Below are 17,400 nucleotides of genomic sequence, written 5' to 3' on the forward strand. Positions count from 1 at the left end.
TAATATAAGTAGTTAAACAATTAACTAGACTAAACTTTTTATCATAGTACTTTGATAAATTAAGCGGGCGAGCGGCGGGAATCGAACCCGTATCTTCTCCTTGGCAAGGAGATGTTTTACCATTGAACTACGCTCGCTACGGTATATATTTTATAGCGTATATCCGCTTGGGTCGACCGTCTATGTCTGGGTCGACCGTTTCATTTCATTTTCTATTCTATTATATTAGATATTAGAGTTTTCCTTTTTTTATTATCTGTCAATGAATATTCTAATGGGAATTTCATAATACTGAAAGAGAAGAGCTAGCAATTCGGAACGCAAATTGCGTTTTAATACGTCTCACTATTCGAATTTTTTAAATGGCCTTTATTATTTCTTTTTTATGGGGTTACTAAATATTAACCAAATTTAATTTAAGAAATGAGAGAATTCAGAATAGCTACGAGAAAGACTAGTCCAATCCATAATGATGTACCGGAAAATACAACATTTTTATTATTTGACCAACCATCAGGAGAAGCAAATACAAGGGGTACACTAATTACTAAGACTGAGGAAGTCGCAATTAATGCAAAAACAGCTAATTGGAAAGCAATAGTCATATTTCTAATCCTCCAAGCTACCATCAAATAAAGTTGACTACATATTTGATCCCTCACTTAACCAAAATTGTAAAAAAATACAAGAAGTAGGAGGGGTTTAATCATGAATCCATTGATTCTTCTCTTTAATTAAAATTTATTACTTAACCTCTTTTTTATTTGGATATGGGGGTGAGAGGAGGTTATTTAGTCTTTATTTCACAAGCGGGTATAGCGGATCCTGTATCCGTGTATACAGTATACAGAGATATATCGAAAAGGAACTTGTATCTGATATCTTTCTAGAGGTTAATAAATATTTTTATTTTTTATATGGCTATGTTCTATTTGTAGGAGTAAAATAAGGATTAGGCGGTGGAGAGATGGCTGAGTGGTTGATAGCTCCGGTCTTGAAAACCGGTATAGTTCTAGGAACTATCGAGGGTTCGAATCCCTCTCTCTCCTTTTGCTTATTGAATACGTTTGTTTCTTTCATTTTTTTTTATTCTGTCCCTTATCTTTCTTTCATAAAAAGGAATGAATGGCTCGGCTAGATAGAATAACCGAGCCAGAACAGAAAAAAAGTAGAACAGGTATAAATAAGAAAATCTTAGTTAAGAGGGTTCATGTAAAGAACAGGTTCCAAATCACGATCGATTCCCTTTTCAAAACCTGCTGCAGCAGCTCGGGCTCTTCCTGCATGCCATAAATGGCCCACAAAAAAGAAGAATCCTAGAACAAAATGAGAAGTTGATAACCAACTTCTAGGAGAGACATAATTAACTGCATTGATCTCGGTCGCTACGCCACCCACGGAATTTAAAGAGCCTAAAGGAGCGTGGGTCATATATTCTGCTGAGCGCCGTTCTTGCCAAGGTTGTATGTCTTTTTTCAACCTACTCAAGTCCAAACCGTTGGGGCCCCTTAGAGGTTCTAACCATGGAGCACGAAGGTCCCAAAAACGCATAGTTTCCCCTCCAAAGATAACCTCCCCAGTTGGGGAACGCATTAGATATTTCCCTAAACCTGTGGGTCCTTGAGCGGATCCCACATTAGCTCCAAGACGCTGGTCTCTAACTAGAAAAGTAAATGCTTGAGCTTGAGAAGCTTCTGGCCCGGTGGGTCCATAAAACTCACTCGGATAAGCTGTATTATTGAACCATACAAAACAACAAGCGATAAAACCAAAGACAGATAAAGCAGCTAAACTATAAGACAAGTAAGCTTCTCCAGACCATACAAATGCACGGCGAGCCCATGCGAAGGGTTTGGTTAAAATATGCCAAATTCCCCCAAATACACAAATAAAACCCAACCATACATGTCCACCAATTATATCTTCTAAATCATCTACACTAACAATCCACCCTTCTCCCCCAAAAGGAGATTTTAGTAAATAACCAAATATAACACTGGGACTAAGGGTCAAATTGGTAATTTTTCTTACATCTCCCCCCCCAGGGGCCCAGGTATCATATACACCGCCAAAATAAAGAGCCTTGAGTACTAGAAGAAAAGCACCTAGACCTAACAAAATTAAGTGAATACCCAAAATTGTAGTCATTTTATTTCTATCTTTCCAGACATAACCAAAGAATGGAAAAGATTCTTCAAGAGTCTCGGGTCCCAGAAGCGCGTGATAAATGCCACCGAAGCCTAAGACTGCGGAGGAAATTAGGTGAAGTACGCCAGATACAAAGTATGGAAAAGTATCTAGAACTTCCCCCCCTGGCCCTACTCCCCAACCTAGAGTAGCTAAGTGTGGAAGTAAAATCAACCCTTGTTCATACATGGGCTTTTCTGGTACGAAATGGGCCACTTCAAATAGGTTCATTGCTCCGGCCCAGAATACGATTAATCCGGCATGGGCTACGTGAGCTCCAAGTAGTTTACCGGACAAATTGATAAGTCTGGCATTCCCAGCCCACCAAGCAAAGCCGGTGGTTTCTTGGTCACGACCAGCTAAAACGAAAGTTCCATTAAAGAGCGTTTCCACGTGGTAGAACCTCCTCAGGGAATATAAGATTTTCATGAGGCTGATCCTGAGCTGCCATCCACGCACGAATACCCTCGTTTAAAAGAATATTTTTGGTGTAGAAAGTCTCGAATTCAGGATCTTCCGCTGCACGGATTTCCTGGGAAACAAAGTCATAGGCACGTAAGTTCAGAGCCAAGCCAACTACGCCAATAGCACTCATCCATAAACCGGTGACGGGTACAAATAGCATAAAGAAATGTAACCAACGTTTATTGGAAAAAGCAACACCAAAGATTTGGGACCAAAAGCGGTTAGCAGTGACCATTGAATAAGTTTCTTCAGCTTGAGTTGGGTTAAAAGCACGGAAGGTATTTGCACCATCACCGTCCTCAAATAGAGTGTTTTCTACGGTTGCTCCATGAATAGCGCATAGCAGAGCCGCGCCTAATACTCCGGCAACTCCCATCATATGAAATGGGTTCAACGTCCAATTATGAAATCCTTGGAAGAAAAGGATGAATCGAAATATCGCTGCTACGCCAAAACTCGGCGCAAAGAACCAACCAGATTGCCCCAGTGGATAAATAAGGAATACCGAAACAAAAACAGCAATTGGACCAGAGAATGAGATTGCATTATAAGGCCGCAATTGAACAGACCGAGCAAGTTCAAATTGGCGTAACATGAAACCTATTAGTGCAAAAGCCCCGTGGAGAGCTACAAAAGTCCATAGACCGCCTAATTGACACCAACGAGTAAAATCTCCTTGTGCTTCTGGCCCCCATAGTAGCAACAAAGAGTGTGCTAAACTATTGGCAGGGGTAGAAACTGCTGCGGTTAAGAAATTACAACCTTCCAAATAGGAACTTGCCAATCCATGGGTATACCAAGAAGTTACAAAAGTTGTCCCTGTAAACCAACCCCCTAAAGCGAAATAAGCACAAGGAAAGAGCAATAGGCCAGACCATCCTACAAAAACGAAACGGTCCCTTCGTAACCAGTCATCCATAGTATCAAATAGATCATTTTCTTCTTTAGGAACTCTACCAAGGGCTATAGTCATAGTGATCCTCCTATTCAATTACTTCAACCATTTCCGAGCACCTCATATCACTTTCCAAGGCATATGATAGTTTTATATCTGTGGACGATTTCTTTCTCGTTCAATGCCCTTTTTCAATGGTCTCGAAGAGAGAAATTTTCCATTTTTATCTATGGAGTCACAACCGAGGTCGTTGTAAATCCATGAATTTGATTCGATTTGTTTTTCTTATCTTATACTTATAGAAATAAACCTTTGAATTCAGCATTATTCCAAGACTCCTATTTCAAAGTCTATCTTTTAAGGGAAAAATGAAAATAAAAGTAACCCCTTTTTTCCCATTCCCTCTCTATTGCATGGGGGGAAGAACTAAAATGGAGGATTCTGAAAAAAAAAAGGACCTTCGAAATCAATTTTTATGTGTAGCGCAAAGGAGTTGCGATTTCTTCTTATTCCTATAGAACATCTAGTAACAAGAATATGAAATCGTAAATAGCGAAAAATTCTTGTCTTGCGCGGTCTAAGTCTAAGGAAATACGAAAAATTCGCTTATACAATTTCATCTACATCGAATTTATATATCAGAATAGCGGATAGAGGCATCATTCAAGGAGTCAGGTCTACTTACTTTATGCTTCTTTCCAATTTTATGGTGGATTTGATAAGAACCCTTTTTGCTTTCTTGATAAATAATCGACAAAAAAAAAAAAAGCGTTTTTTTATATATAGCTTGTTTTATTATAATTATAACAAGTCCTATATGGAAATGCCCGCTAAAGAGAAAATCTATTTGATTGTCTCTCGGTCAATATCGATTTTTACAAAGAAAAAACAAGAATTTTCTTCTTTTTTTTATTAACATTAAGAAAAAAGAATATAACTAAAATGGAATTGGCAATATAATTTTTATAGACTTTTGAAAGAAAAAAAGGGGTTTTTTGCAACCGTTATTTCTTATTTCTTGCCTATATCATATCACGGAAACCTTTCGCTTTGGAACGTGGAGAGATGGCTGAGTGGACTAAAGCGGCGGATTGCTAATCCGTTGTACAATTTTTTTGTACCGAGGGTTCGAATCCCTCTCTTTCCGCTCCCTTGGATCATTTGGGACTTTCAAACTGGAAAGAATTCTGACCCCCGGATTTTCTCATAGATAAATGTACGAAACAAATCCAATTTGTAAGAAAAAAAAAAAATTGAATTTTTACTCCTCGCGTCCAGGATTCCGTCCTGGATCATTAGATAAGAATCCAAAGATAAAGAGTGAAACAAAGAATATCACTACTGTATAAACAAAAAGTTTGAGAGTAAGCATTACATAATCTCCAAGATTTTTTTTTAAGGAATAGATTACCAGTTTTTCCTTACCACACGGATCCACTAGGATGGTTTTTTTTGATACCTAAAAATGCAAAAATGAATTCTGGAAAAAAATTGCAAGAATTCATTTATAATAAGAACTCTTATCAATAGCAAAAATAGGGTTAGGTGGTATTGAATAGGTATTGTGTAGGTACCTAAAGGTACCTGCTCAACCTAGGTGCAGGGGAGTAGAAAGGCTGATCCAAATTTATTGCTGTAGCTACCCATTCAATGTAGAATAATTTCAATTTTAGAATTGAGGGTTCATAATATAAAAATATAAAACTTCTCGGCTTTTACCCATTTTAATTTTTTTTTTTGGAATGAACACATCATTCAATTTGGCATACAGAGTACTAAAGATTTCATCGAAAACTTACAGCAGCTTGCCAAACAAAGGCTAATAGAAAAAAGAATAGAGGTATAACAGGCATAATATCCACGATTGGATTGAAAATAGCATAAGCTTCGGGCAATTTGGCAAAGAAAAAACTAGTAGGATAAAGAACAGAATTAAAACAGATACAGGTTAAACTAAGTATATTAGGCATAACAAGCATTTCATTCTTGTAGAGTAAATAATTGGATTTTGATTGAGTTATTTTTTTAAGGGAAAGAAGGAAAAGGCAGATTCAAAATCTTTTTTTCTTCGGACTTTCCCAAACACAAAATACCTCCTTGTATTCGCACTCTCAAATGAGAGTGGAATAAATTCGACTTTCATATAATATCTTAATAGAATTCCATGTAATGATCAATGCATTTTTTTGATTCTATATTATCTGCATGTGTAGAATACTAGCAAGAGAATATCTCTTCTTTATTTATGTAATTGAAATGGTATTGACGAATAACAAATAAACATAATAGTGTTTATTAGTGTCGCATAAAACCCGAAATGGGGCGTGGCCAAGTGGTAAGGCAGCGGGTTTTGGTCCCGTTACTCGGAGGTTCGAATCCTTCCGTCCCAGATTGTTTCTGATGAAACAAACGGTGAAATCATATAGTACTCCGTATGAGACAAAAGTTTATTAAAGAGAATAATGATATCTTATGTTTTCTCAGAAAACATAATAAAGTCTTAAGTCCAGTCAAATTGACTACCTTTATTTTCATGAAAAAAATGGGATCTAGCAGGCACATTCAGGATATGCCTCTACTATGATCACTTAATAATCACTTAATAATCACTTAATCATATTTTTTTCTTCCTTTTGGTCTTCGAGTCGAAGAAGTACCAAAAACAATTAACTACCAAAAACTTTCAATCTATTCATTGGAATAGTTTATTTAGTTATTATAGTTAATTGTTTTTGGTACGGAAAAAATATATTACTAATAGAATTCTAATTCTAGTAATTAAATGAATTAAACTTTTTTGGAGGTTGATAGTTTATTTATTGAGGAAGAGTCAATCCTTCTCTTCTCACTTCAAGATTGATCATCTCGAGCCATCCGTTGAGGGTGGAAATTTAATAATAAATAAGTTTTAAGCAAACTTGTTTAGTCGTCTTTTTCTATGTTTCATTCATATGATAGAATTCGAATATGGGTTTAAATAAATTGGATCTTGGCGGAGGCTTCCCGGATAAATACTTACTTTCTTTTATCCATATTGCTCCATAGATAGCAAGTTTTAATTTTAATTAGTATACAAAAAACAAAACCAATGACTATTCATGATTCCATCCATATTGGATCAATTTTCTATACCACTTTGCAATGAAAAGAGGAATGTTTGTTATGGTAAAACTTCGTTTAAAACGATGTGGTAGAAAGCAACGTGCGACTTGAAGGACATGATCGATTGTGGATTTTGCTATCCATCATTTTCCATAGTAATGAAAATGCTCTTGGCTCGACATAGCCTGTTCTATTCGTTCCGAACCAAATTTGCGCAGGGTTTAAGTAACATAGTACACGATGGAGCTCGAGAGGACAGAGTTTATTTTTTATCAAGGGAAAGAATCTAGGGTTAGTGAAAACTAATAAATTAGGCCAACTTTGTCAGTCTATCCTTAATATAGAAATAAATCGAAAGGTTAAAATACGAAGAAAGTCCAATAAAAGTATATCAGAATCAATCCCCCTTATTAGATTTCTATAGAAGAGATAAATGCTTTATCGAAGGAAATAAGAAAAAAGGGTATGTTGCTACTCTTTTGAAAGAAAAAAATAGGAATTCCCGAAGTAATGTCTAAACCCAAGGATTTCACAAATCAAAGATAAAGGATTCCAGAACAAGTAAACACAATTTTCAATTGTCTCAACAACAGAGTTGGATCAGAATAAGGAATAAAAGTCAATTCGTTCGAAATGAGACAAAGAAAAGAGTTTAAAGACGACTCAAAAATTTTTGAAGGATTTTGCCTTCGAAGTTTCTCAGGCAGAATTAGCCAACTTGAGTCATGAGTATAAATGAAATTTGTTTTTTCTGTAAGGAAATTAATGGACGTCATAGTCTAATTTCTATTATTATCGACAGAAATTCGAATCATTTTCTCGAGCCGTATGAGGAGAAAACCTCCTATACGTTTCTAGGGGGGGCGTTGTTTATCTACATCTATCCCAATAAGCTGTCTATCGAATCGTTGCAATTGATGTTCGATCTCGAAGAGAAGGAAGAGATCTTCGAAAAGTAGGTTTTTATGATCCGATAAAGAATCAAACTTGTTTAAATGTTCCAGCTATTCTCTATTTCCTTGAAAAGGGTGCTCAACCGACAAGAACTGTTTATGATATTTTAAGGAAGGCGGAATTCTTTAAAGAAAAAGAAAGAACTTTGAGTTAATTGAAGAACTAAATGAATAAAAAAGTAGGATAGGAGAAGATTATTAGTATTCCTCGTTGTCTAATTATTTAGACACAATTTACCTCTTTCTTAATCCTATTTGGATTTATATCGTGCCAATCCAACATAAGCCCCTATTTTATTTACTTTTTCTATCTAATTTGTTTTCTTACCATTGTATTTCCATTGACAAAGGTCTATTGAACAAATAGAATTTGTAGATAGATGGGTCTCTTTATCCTCACTCCATATTTAATTTTTCTGCTTACACTTCGCTCAAATGATAAGGGTGTTCCTCTTGCATGTATTCTCATACAATATAATATATATTTTTTTTAATAAAAATCGCTAAAAAAAGGAGAATTTGGCCATCGTGATTAGGGTCGCTCTTTTTTTTCACTTTAGTGGAATTTAACCGGACCTGTTCGTTTTGCCATTTGAGTGTTTTTCATGGTCGATAAAATCTTTCTTTTGATGTCTTGCTAGTTCAATGTTTTGACAGAAGCGCGCGGTGTAATTCCATTGATTTTTGGATTTCGATCGTATCTAAGATCCTTTTTTTATCTGGGTTGCTAACTCAATGGTAGAGTACTCGGCTTTTAAGTGCGACTATGATCTTTTACACATTTGGATGAAACAACAAATTCGTCCAGACTCTTGGTAGAGTCTAGAAGACCACGACTGATCCTCAAAGGTAATGAATGGAAAAAATAGCATGTCGTAATAAAATCAATCTTTTTTGAATGGAATCCAAAATTACGATTTTCTGGGTCTAGTGAATAAATGGATAGAGCCTGGCTCCAATTCTGGTAAAATAAAAAGCAACGAGCTTAACTTCCTAATTGGAAGGATTCCCCGCTCTAATTAGACGTTAAAAATAGATTAGTGCCGGATGTGGGGAAAGGTTGGGTTTTCCTATGAGTGGACCCTTTATTTTTTCTTTTTTTTTAGAAATCCTAATTATTCTTGATTATGGATTGAATAAGGGATGTTATGGATTGAATGTGTAAAAGAAGCAGTATATTGATAAAGAGGCTGTATTCCAAAGTCAAAAGAGCGATTGGCCTGCAAAAATAAAAAACTTGTTCTGTTCTTTTTTGTAATTTAGAACAAACATAAACTAATTCGGTAGAAAAGGAGCGGAAAAAGATCCGTGGATTAGACTCCCTTTCTTTCCAGGGTTTGTATTAAAAATGCAACACCCTGTTCTGACCATATTGCACTATGTATCATCATTCGATAAACCGAGAAATGCTTCTTCTCTCTGATTCAAGTAGAAATACAAATGGAAAAATTCGAAGGGTATTCAGAAAAACAGAAATCTCGTCAACAATACTTTGTCTACCCACTTCTCTTTCAGGAGTATATTTATGCATTTGCTCATGATTATGGATTAAACGGTTCTGAACCTGTGGAAATAGTTAGTTGGAATAACAAGAAATTTAGTTCACTACTTGTGAAACGTTTAATTATTCGAATGTATCAGCAGAATTTTTTGGATAACTCGGTTAATCATCCTAATCAAGATCGATTATTGGATTACAAAATTTTTTTTTATTCTGAGTTTTATTCTCAGATTCTATCTGAGGGGTTTGCGATTGTTGTGGAAATCCCATTCTCGCTACGGGAATTATCTTGTCCGAAAGAAAAAGAAATACCAAAGTTTCAGAATTTACGCTCTATTCATTCAATATTTCCCTTTTTAGAAGACAAATTTTTGCATTTGGATTATCTATCACATATAGAAATACCCTATCCTATCCATTTGGAAATCTTGGTTCAACTCCTTCAATACCGTATCCAAGATGTTCCATCTTTGCATTTATTGCGATTCTTTCTCAACTACTATTCGAATTGGAATAGTTTTATTACTTCAATGAAATCCATTCTTTTTTTTCAAAAAGAAAATAAAAGACTAGTTAAATTCCTATATAACTCTTATGTATCAGAATATGAATTTTTCTTGTTGTTTCTTCGTAAACAATCTTCTTGCTTACCATTAGCATATTCTGGAACTTTTCTGGAACGAATCCACTTTTCTAGGAAGATGGAACATTTTGGGATAATGTACCCTGGTTTTTCTCGGAAAACCTTATGGTTCTTTATGGATCCTCTTATACATTATGTTCGATATCAAGGAAAGGCAATTCTTGCATCAAAAGGCAGTTTTTTTTTGAAAAAGAAATGGAAATGCTACCTTATCAATTTCTGGCAATATTATTTCTTTTTTTGGACTCAGCCGCGAAGAATCCATATAAACCAATTAGCAAACTCTTGCTTCGATTTTATGGGATACCTTTCAAGTGTACCAAAAAGTCCTTTGTTGGTAAGGAATCAAATGCTGGAGAATTCATTTCTCATAGATACTCGAATGAAAAAATTCGATACCATAGTCCCCGCTACTCTCCTCATAGGATACTTATCAAAAGCTCAATTTTGTACTGGATCGGGGCATCCTATTAGTAAACCCATTTGGACGGATTTATCAGATTGGGATATTCTTGATCGATTTGGTCGGATATGTAGAAATCTTTTTCATTATCATAGTGGATCTTCGAAAAAACGGACTTTGTATCGACTAAAGTATATACTTCGACTTTCATGCGCTAGAACTTTAGCTCGTAAACATAAAAGCACGGTACGAACTTTTATGCAACGATTGGGTTCGGCATTTTTAGAAGAATTTTTTACGGAAGAAGAGCAAGTTTTTTCTTTGATGTTCACCAAAACAACTCTTTTTTCTTTCAGTGGATCACACACTGAGCGTATTTGGTATTTGGATATTATAGGTATCAATGACCTGGTCAACCCTCTTAATTAATCATTAGACAAAACTAATAAACAGGAAAGGGTTGATAAATGATCAAGAAAAAACTTTCATATTTTTCATTCTGAAATGTTCCTTTTATTATAATAAAGAGTAGGTGAATCAACTTACTAATTAAAAAATTAGTAGAACTTCCTCTTTGGAATAGAATATTGGCTATTTCTACATAGGGAAAGTCGTGTGCAATGAAAAATGCAAGCACGATTTGGGGAGGGATTTTTCTCTATTGTAACAAGGAAGAATTATCTACTCCATCCGACTAGTTCCGGGTTCGAGTCCCGGGCAACCCATATAGAAAAGACCCATCAAAGTTTTTAACTTTTACTCACTTCATTTACAAATACAAAATTATTGGTTTGGTTAATTTATTTATATGGATAGCCAATCTTTGGGCTGACTTGGTTGACATTGGTATATAGTCTATGTTATACTGTTAAATAACAAGCCTTCTATTATCTATATTCTAGTTAATACGTGTGCTTGGGAGTCCTTGCAATTTGAATAAACCAAGATCTTACCATGACTGCAATTTTAGAGAGACGCGAAAGTACAAGCCTGTGGGGTCGCTTCTGCAACTGGATAACTAGCACTGAAAATCGTCTTTACATCGGATGGTTCGGTGTTTTGATGATCCCTACCTTATTGACCGCAACTTCTGTATTTATTATCGCCTTCATCGCTGCCCCTCCAGTAGATATTGATGGTATTCGCGAGCCTGTTTCTGGTTCTTTACTTTATGGAAACAATATTATCTCTGGTGCTATTATTCCTACTTCTGCGGCGATCGGATTGCACTTTTACCCAATTTGGGAAGCTGCATCTGTTGATGAGTGGTTATACAATGGTGGTCCTTATGAGCTAATTGTTCTACACTTCTTACTTGGTGTAGCTTGTTATATGGGTCGTGAGTGGGAACTTAGTTTCCGTCTGGGTATGCGTCCTTGGATTGCTGTTGCATATTCAGCTCCTGTTGCAGCTGCTACTGCTGTTTTCTTGATTTACCCTATTGGTCAAGGAAGCTTTTCTGATGGTATGCCTTTAGGAATCTCTGGTACTTTCAACTTTATGATTGTATTCCAGGCAGAGCACAACATCCTTATGCATCCATTCCACATGTTAGGTGTAGCTGGTGTATTCGGCGGTTCCCTATTCAGTGCTATGCATGGTTCCTTGGTAACCTCTAGTTTGATCAGGGAAACTACTGAAAATGAATCTGCTAATGAGGGTTACAAATTTGGTCAAGAGGAAGAGACTTATAATATTGTGGCTGCTCATGGTTATTTTGGCCGATTAATCTTCCAATATGCTAGTTTCAACAACTCTCGTTCTTTACACTTCTTCTTGGCTGCTTGGCCTGTAGTAGGAATCTGGTTCACTGCTTTAGGTATTAGTACTATGGCTTTCAACCTAAATGGTTTCAATTTCAACCAATCTGTAGTTGATAGTCAAGGTCGCGTTATTAATACTTGGGCTGATATCATCAACCGTGCTAACCTTGGTATGGAAGTAATGCACGAACGTAATGCTCACAACTTCCCTCTAGACTTAGCTGCTGTTGAAGTTCCAGCTATTAATGGATAAGGTTTTTCTGCTAACATATAAGAATTTTTGAAGAAAGAAAAGACAAAAATACCCAATATCTTGTTCTAGCAAGATATTGGGTATTTTGAATCTTTTTTTTCTTCTTAATCTTTCTATTCAGAATTCAGTTAACGACGAGATTTAGTATCCTTTCTTGCATTTTCATAACTCGTAAAATGCCGAGTAGGCACGAATTCTCCCAATTTGCGACCTACCATAGGATTTGTTATGTAAATAGGTATATGTTCCTTTCCATTATGAATCGCAATTGTATGGCCAACCATTGTGGGTAGAATGCTAGATGCCCGGGACCACGTTACTATTGTTTCTTTCTCCTCCTTCATATTGACCTTTTCTATCTTTGCCAATAAATGATGAGCTACAAAAGGATTCGTTTTTTTTCGTGTCACAGCTGATTACTCCTTTTTTCCTTTTTAAAGAGTGGCATTCTATGTCCAATATCTCGATCGAAGTACGGAGGTCAGAATAAATAGAATAATGATCAACGGAAAAAAGAAAAAAATCCTTTAGCTGGATAAGGGGCGGATGTAGCCAAGTGGATCAAGGCAGTGGATTGTGAATCCACCATGCGCGGGTTCAATTCCCGTCGTTCGCCCATCGCATTATTGCAAATTCCAAAAATGCAATTTTCCATATTCCTAGTTACGTATTTACTTACGGCGACGAAGAATAAAACTATCGCTATATTTTTTCCTTTTCCTAGTTCTTCTTCCAAGCGCAGGATAACCCCAAGGGGTTGTGGGTTTTTTTCTACCAATGGGAGCTTTCCCTTCACCGCCCCCATGGGGGTGGTCCACAGGGTTCATAACTACCCCTCTTACTACGGGGCGTTTACCTAGCCAACACTTAGATCCGGCTCTACCCAAACTTTTTTGGTTCACCCCAACATTACCCACTTGTCCGACTGTTGCTAAGCAATTTTGGGATACTAAACGGACCTCCCCAGATGGTAATCTTAAAGTGGCCGATTTACCCTCTTTTGCAATGAGTTTCGCTACAGCACCTGCTGCTCTAGCTAATTGCCCACCCCTTCCACGTGTGATTTCTATGTTATGCATGGCCGTGCCTAAGGGCATATCGGTTGAAGTAGATTCTTCTTTTCTCTCAAAAAACCCCTTCCCAAACTGTACAAGCTTCTTCCAAAGCATACGGCTTTCTAGATGTATATGACGATCTCTAGACAGATGGATCTTATATGAATCATATGATGAAGTACCACATGAGTGGATATATAGGAAAGGAATCCAAATCTGCCGAATCGCTCATGTTATGATCTTCTACATCCTAGGTCTCTGCGTTCCGTCATCTGGCTTATGTTCTTCATGTAGCATTCAGATCGAATGACTCTATGAAATTACGTCGATACTTCCACATATTATGGGTAACGTAGGAGACATCCCTATTTTCCCCCGGGGGTCTTAATTACCACTGCTTAGCTTTCAATTTGCCTCTGACCATCAAATTAAATGTGAATAACCCGTCCTCCTCTCTTTGAAACAAGGGGCGCTTCCGGTTCTGTGCGTGCTTCAAACAATTTTGTCTTCTCCATATTACCATATCTCTAGAGTCAATAATTTTCTATGAGGAACTACTGAACTCAATCACTTGCTGCCGTTACTCAACAGTTTTCTGTTGAGGTCTATCCCGTAGAGGTAGTCAAATTGGATCAGTGATCGATTTCTAGGTTTCGTCGTAAACCTAATTGGTTACTTCCAATTACGTAAATCAATAGTTCAAACCGCACTCAAAGGTAGGGCATTTCCCATTGATATAGGAACTTTTGTACCAGAAACAATAGTATCTCCAATTATAGCCCCTCTGGGATGTAAAATATATCTCTTCTCACCATCCCCATAGTGTATGAGACAAATGTATGCATTTCGATTAGGGTCGTATTCTATGGTTACGATTCTACCAGATATGTCTTTTTGATTCCGTCGAAAATCTATTTTACGGTATAGGCGCTTATGACCTCCCCCTCTATGCCTTGCGGTAATGATTCCTCTGGAATTACGACCTTTACCACAACGGTGCCGTCCATGGATCAAATTATTTCGTGGATTGGATTTCACTTGCCTGTCTACGGTTCCCTTGCGTGTGCTCGGGATAGGTGTTTTGTATAAATGTTTCGCCGTATTATTAAGTATTCTCCTTTAGTTTTTTTCTCTATCTAGAAGTGGAATAGAATAACCCGGTTGAAGGGTAATGATCATACGTCTGTAATGCATTGTATGGCCCAGAATAGGTCCTATTCTTCTACCTTTTCCAGGTAGTCGATGGCTATTCACAGCTACCACCTTAACACCAAAGAAGAGTTCGACCCAATGCTTTATTTCTGTCTTAGTGAATCCCGATTCGACATTAAAAGTATATTGATTCTTTCCCAATAAACGAAGACTTTTTTCTGTAAATACTGCGTATTTGATTCCATCCATAAATCGACTTTCCCTCCTATGCTCTGAGTTCCAGTATCGATAAGAATTCGAGTTCTTATTGTTCTTATGTTATGGTATGAATATACCATACCAATTCGTTATGTATGGATGATGGATGAGATTCCATGGATAGAGAGCCAGTTCCAATAGACTTATGGAATGTTCCCGTTCGTGTGCATCCAGCAGGAATTGAACCCGCAAATTTACCAATTATGAGTTGGGCGCTTTAACCATTCAGCCATGGATGCTTAACAGGGATCATCGTACATCGTAAATAACCAATTTTCATATAGAAAGACATATCATAGAAAAATGAAATCGAAAATATTCCGAGATGGCAAATATTCGGAGATGACTATGAAAACACCTCTCTGGATCCTCGAATTGAAAGAGAGATTGAGAGGGATCAAGAATCCTAATTCTCGCTATTTGGAATGGATCCAATTCTATTGAGTCTGACTCATAGTGATCATTTCTCTTTAGCAAAGAATGACCTTGGTTATCAAAGGATTGAACAACCGGGATCCATTTCCTTATGATACCTAGTTGGCATTGATAACAAGGATCTAATGAATTATGAGTTTAATAGATCCTCTTTAGCAGAAAGACGTATATTCCTTGCTCATTATCAGACAATCACTTATTCCCAAACCTCGTGTGGGACTAATCGTTTTCATTTACCATCTCATGGAAAACCCTTTTCGTTCCGCTTAGCCCTATCGGGTATTTTAGTGATAGGTTCTATAGGAACTGGACGATCCTATTTGGTCAAATACCTAACGAAAAATTACGATTTTCCTTTCATTAAGGTACGAGGGCTTCTTATTCCACAAGAACGAAAGCACCTTTTCATTCTTTCATATACTAGGGGTTTTTACTTGGAAAAGACAATGTTCCATACTAAAGGATTCGGGTCCATAACCACGAGTTCCAGTGCACTAGATCTTGTAGCACTTAGCAACGAGGCCCTATCCATTAGTATTCCACATAAGAAATCCATTCTAGAAAAAAATACAATTAGATTAGCTCTTCATAGACAAACTTGGGGTTTGCGAGCCAAGGTAAGATCGGCTCGGGATCATGGGACCCTTTTCTATCAGATAGGAGGGGCTCTTGTACAAAATAGACTTACTAAGTAATAACCCCATAGAATCTATCTATATAAAGATAAAGAGGCAATCGTGTCAGGAAGCGGGTTTTTCTTTGGCCAAAAGGTACTTCGAACTTGGAACGAGCATGAAGAGATTAACGAGACTTCTTTCTCTTTTGAGTTTTTCTGGCGGACCTGCCGCGCAAGATCTTTGGTCTTCCCCTGGAACCGATGAAAAAAAGTGGATCGCTTCTTATGTACTCGCTCAGAATGATTCTTCTCTATCTATAGTTCATGGCCTATTAGAAGTAGAAGGTGCTCTGGTGCAATCCTTACCGACAGAAAAAGATTGCAGTCAGGTTGATAATAGTCGAGTGACATTACTTCGTCGGTCCGAACTAAGGAATCTGTTATAAATGTTTTGAAATGGATATTGTTCTCTCTTTGATCAGGGATTGCTATATGAAAAGAAGTGGAGTTTGAAAAAGGGAACGGAATGCTCAAACCGGAACTGCTAGAGGAACGAATTTTCAATAGCATAACTTGGGCTCCTAGAATATGGCGCCCTTGGGACAATCTATTTGATTGCAGGGTTTTGTTCCGAAGCAAAGATATCCGCGGAGGCCGGTTCGTTCGTCCTATTCTGATATTCAGGACCAAGAGGTACTGGATTCTCTTTCGGATAGGCCCTGAAAGGAGAAGAAAGGCTGAAATGCCAACGGACCTCTGTCTATTCTCTAATTCACCCGATCCGATAGTACCCGTTTTTGGAACGTCCAGTGCCAAAGTCACTGAATGGGTAAGTCACCAATCCAATCCCTTTGACAAATCGGATGTCATATTAGATATCATATTCTATATATATAGAAATATCATAGATAGAATAGACATATAGAATTTTTGGTCGGCAAATTCGAAGGAATCATTGAGTGAAAAAGGAGCAAAGAATGACAAAAGACGAGACTCTACTAGTCTTCACTCTTGTGGTTTCCTCTTCCTCGGTTTCTGTTTTCTTATTCGGGATCTTGCTTTTCATGGTTCTCATCTCTGCAACTCGCGATTTTCGCGAGAGAACCAAATCCAAGTTGGTGAAGATCATGATTTGGGCTGGCACGGTATTGGGATCGTTTGATCGATTTCCTTAATTTGATCGCTACTTAATGGGCGTGCGCTCAAAGGATACAAACAGGGATTCGCAAACAAAAAGGGGAATTCGTAGTCACTTTTTCCTGTCGCGTAAAAAAAAGTCTTTACGCGAGAGCAATAGAGGTTGGGATACATCTATCTCTTCTGAGCAACCTCTTTTGGATTCTTAAGACTACCCTTGCAGTAGGATACCATCTGCTTTGGGTTCTTTATTATCTCCTTCGAGGGATTTTTAAGATCGTTCAGGCTATATTTAGTCTATTTTGGCTTTTACTGTCTACTTTTCTCAGGGAGATGGTTAAGGACCTCAGAAGATAGAGGAGAGCGCCAGGCCCAGATTTCCGGAATACTTCTACGGGGAATGCTCATTGAATGAGCATTCTCCATATTATGCCTTGAAGAGGACTCGAACCTCCACGCTCTTCAGCACGAGATTTTGAGTCTCGCGTGTCTACCATTTCACCATCAAGGCATCTTGAAAGTGAATTGTATTCCATGAATATGATATCTATCTAATGTGATATATGGAATATATGACAAAGA

The 17,400-nt window shown here is 37.3% G+C and overlaps 1 protein-coding gene and 4 non-coding genes across 5 annotated transcripts; 2 read left to right on the plus strand and 3 right to left on the minus strand.

Moving 5' to 3' along the window:
• Nucleotides 1-66: 66 nt before the first annotated feature.
• On the minus strand, nt 67-137 carry TRNAG-GCC. The gene has a single exon. It is a non-coding gene; the product is annotated as a tRNA-Gly (tRNA).
• An 824-nt stretch (nt 138-961) lies between these two features.
• Nucleotides 962-1,049, plus strand: TRNAS-UGA. Its single transcript has one exon. It is a non-coding gene; the product is annotated as a tRNA-Ser (tRNA).
• A 1,384-nt stretch (nt 1,050-2,433) lies between these two features.
• LOC123421672 (photosystem II D2 protein) lies at nt 2,434-4,309 on the minus strand. Its single transcript, XM_045107577.1, has one exon. It carries the CDS (start codon nt 3,623-3,625, stop codon nt 2,564-2,566), a length of 1,062 nt encoding a protein of 353 aa, XP_044963512.1. The 5' UTR covers nt 3,626-4,309; the 3' UTR covers nt 2,434-2,563.
• A 297-nt stretch (nt 4,310-4,606) lies between these two features.
• Nucleotides 4,607-4,694, plus strand: TRNAS-GCU. The gene has a single exon. It is a non-coding gene; the product is annotated as a tRNA-Ser (tRNA).
• Nucleotides 4,695-17,248: 12,554 nt separating this feature from the next.
• TRNAL-CAA lies at nt 17,249-17,329 on the minus strand. Its single transcript has one exon. It is a non-coding gene; the product is annotated as a tRNA-Leu (tRNA).
• Nucleotides 17,330-17,400: the final 71 nt, after the last annotated feature.

The sequence above is a fragment of the Hordeum vulgare genome, unplaced genomic scaffold (genome assembly GCF_904849725.1).
Source record: "Hordeum vulgare subsp. vulgare unplaced genomic scaffold, MorexV3_pseudomolecules_assembly, whole genome shotgun sequence".
Taxonomy (NCBI): Eukaryota; Viridiplantae; Streptophyta; class Magnoliopsida; order Poales; family Poaceae; genus Hordeum; species Hordeum vulgare.

Bases quoted from the DNA above. Each gene is read 5' to 3' on its own strand.
- LOC123421672 (XM_045107577.1), bottom strand. From the start codon at position 3,625: ATGACTATAGCCCTTGGTAGAGTTCCTAAAGAAGAAAATGATCTATTT.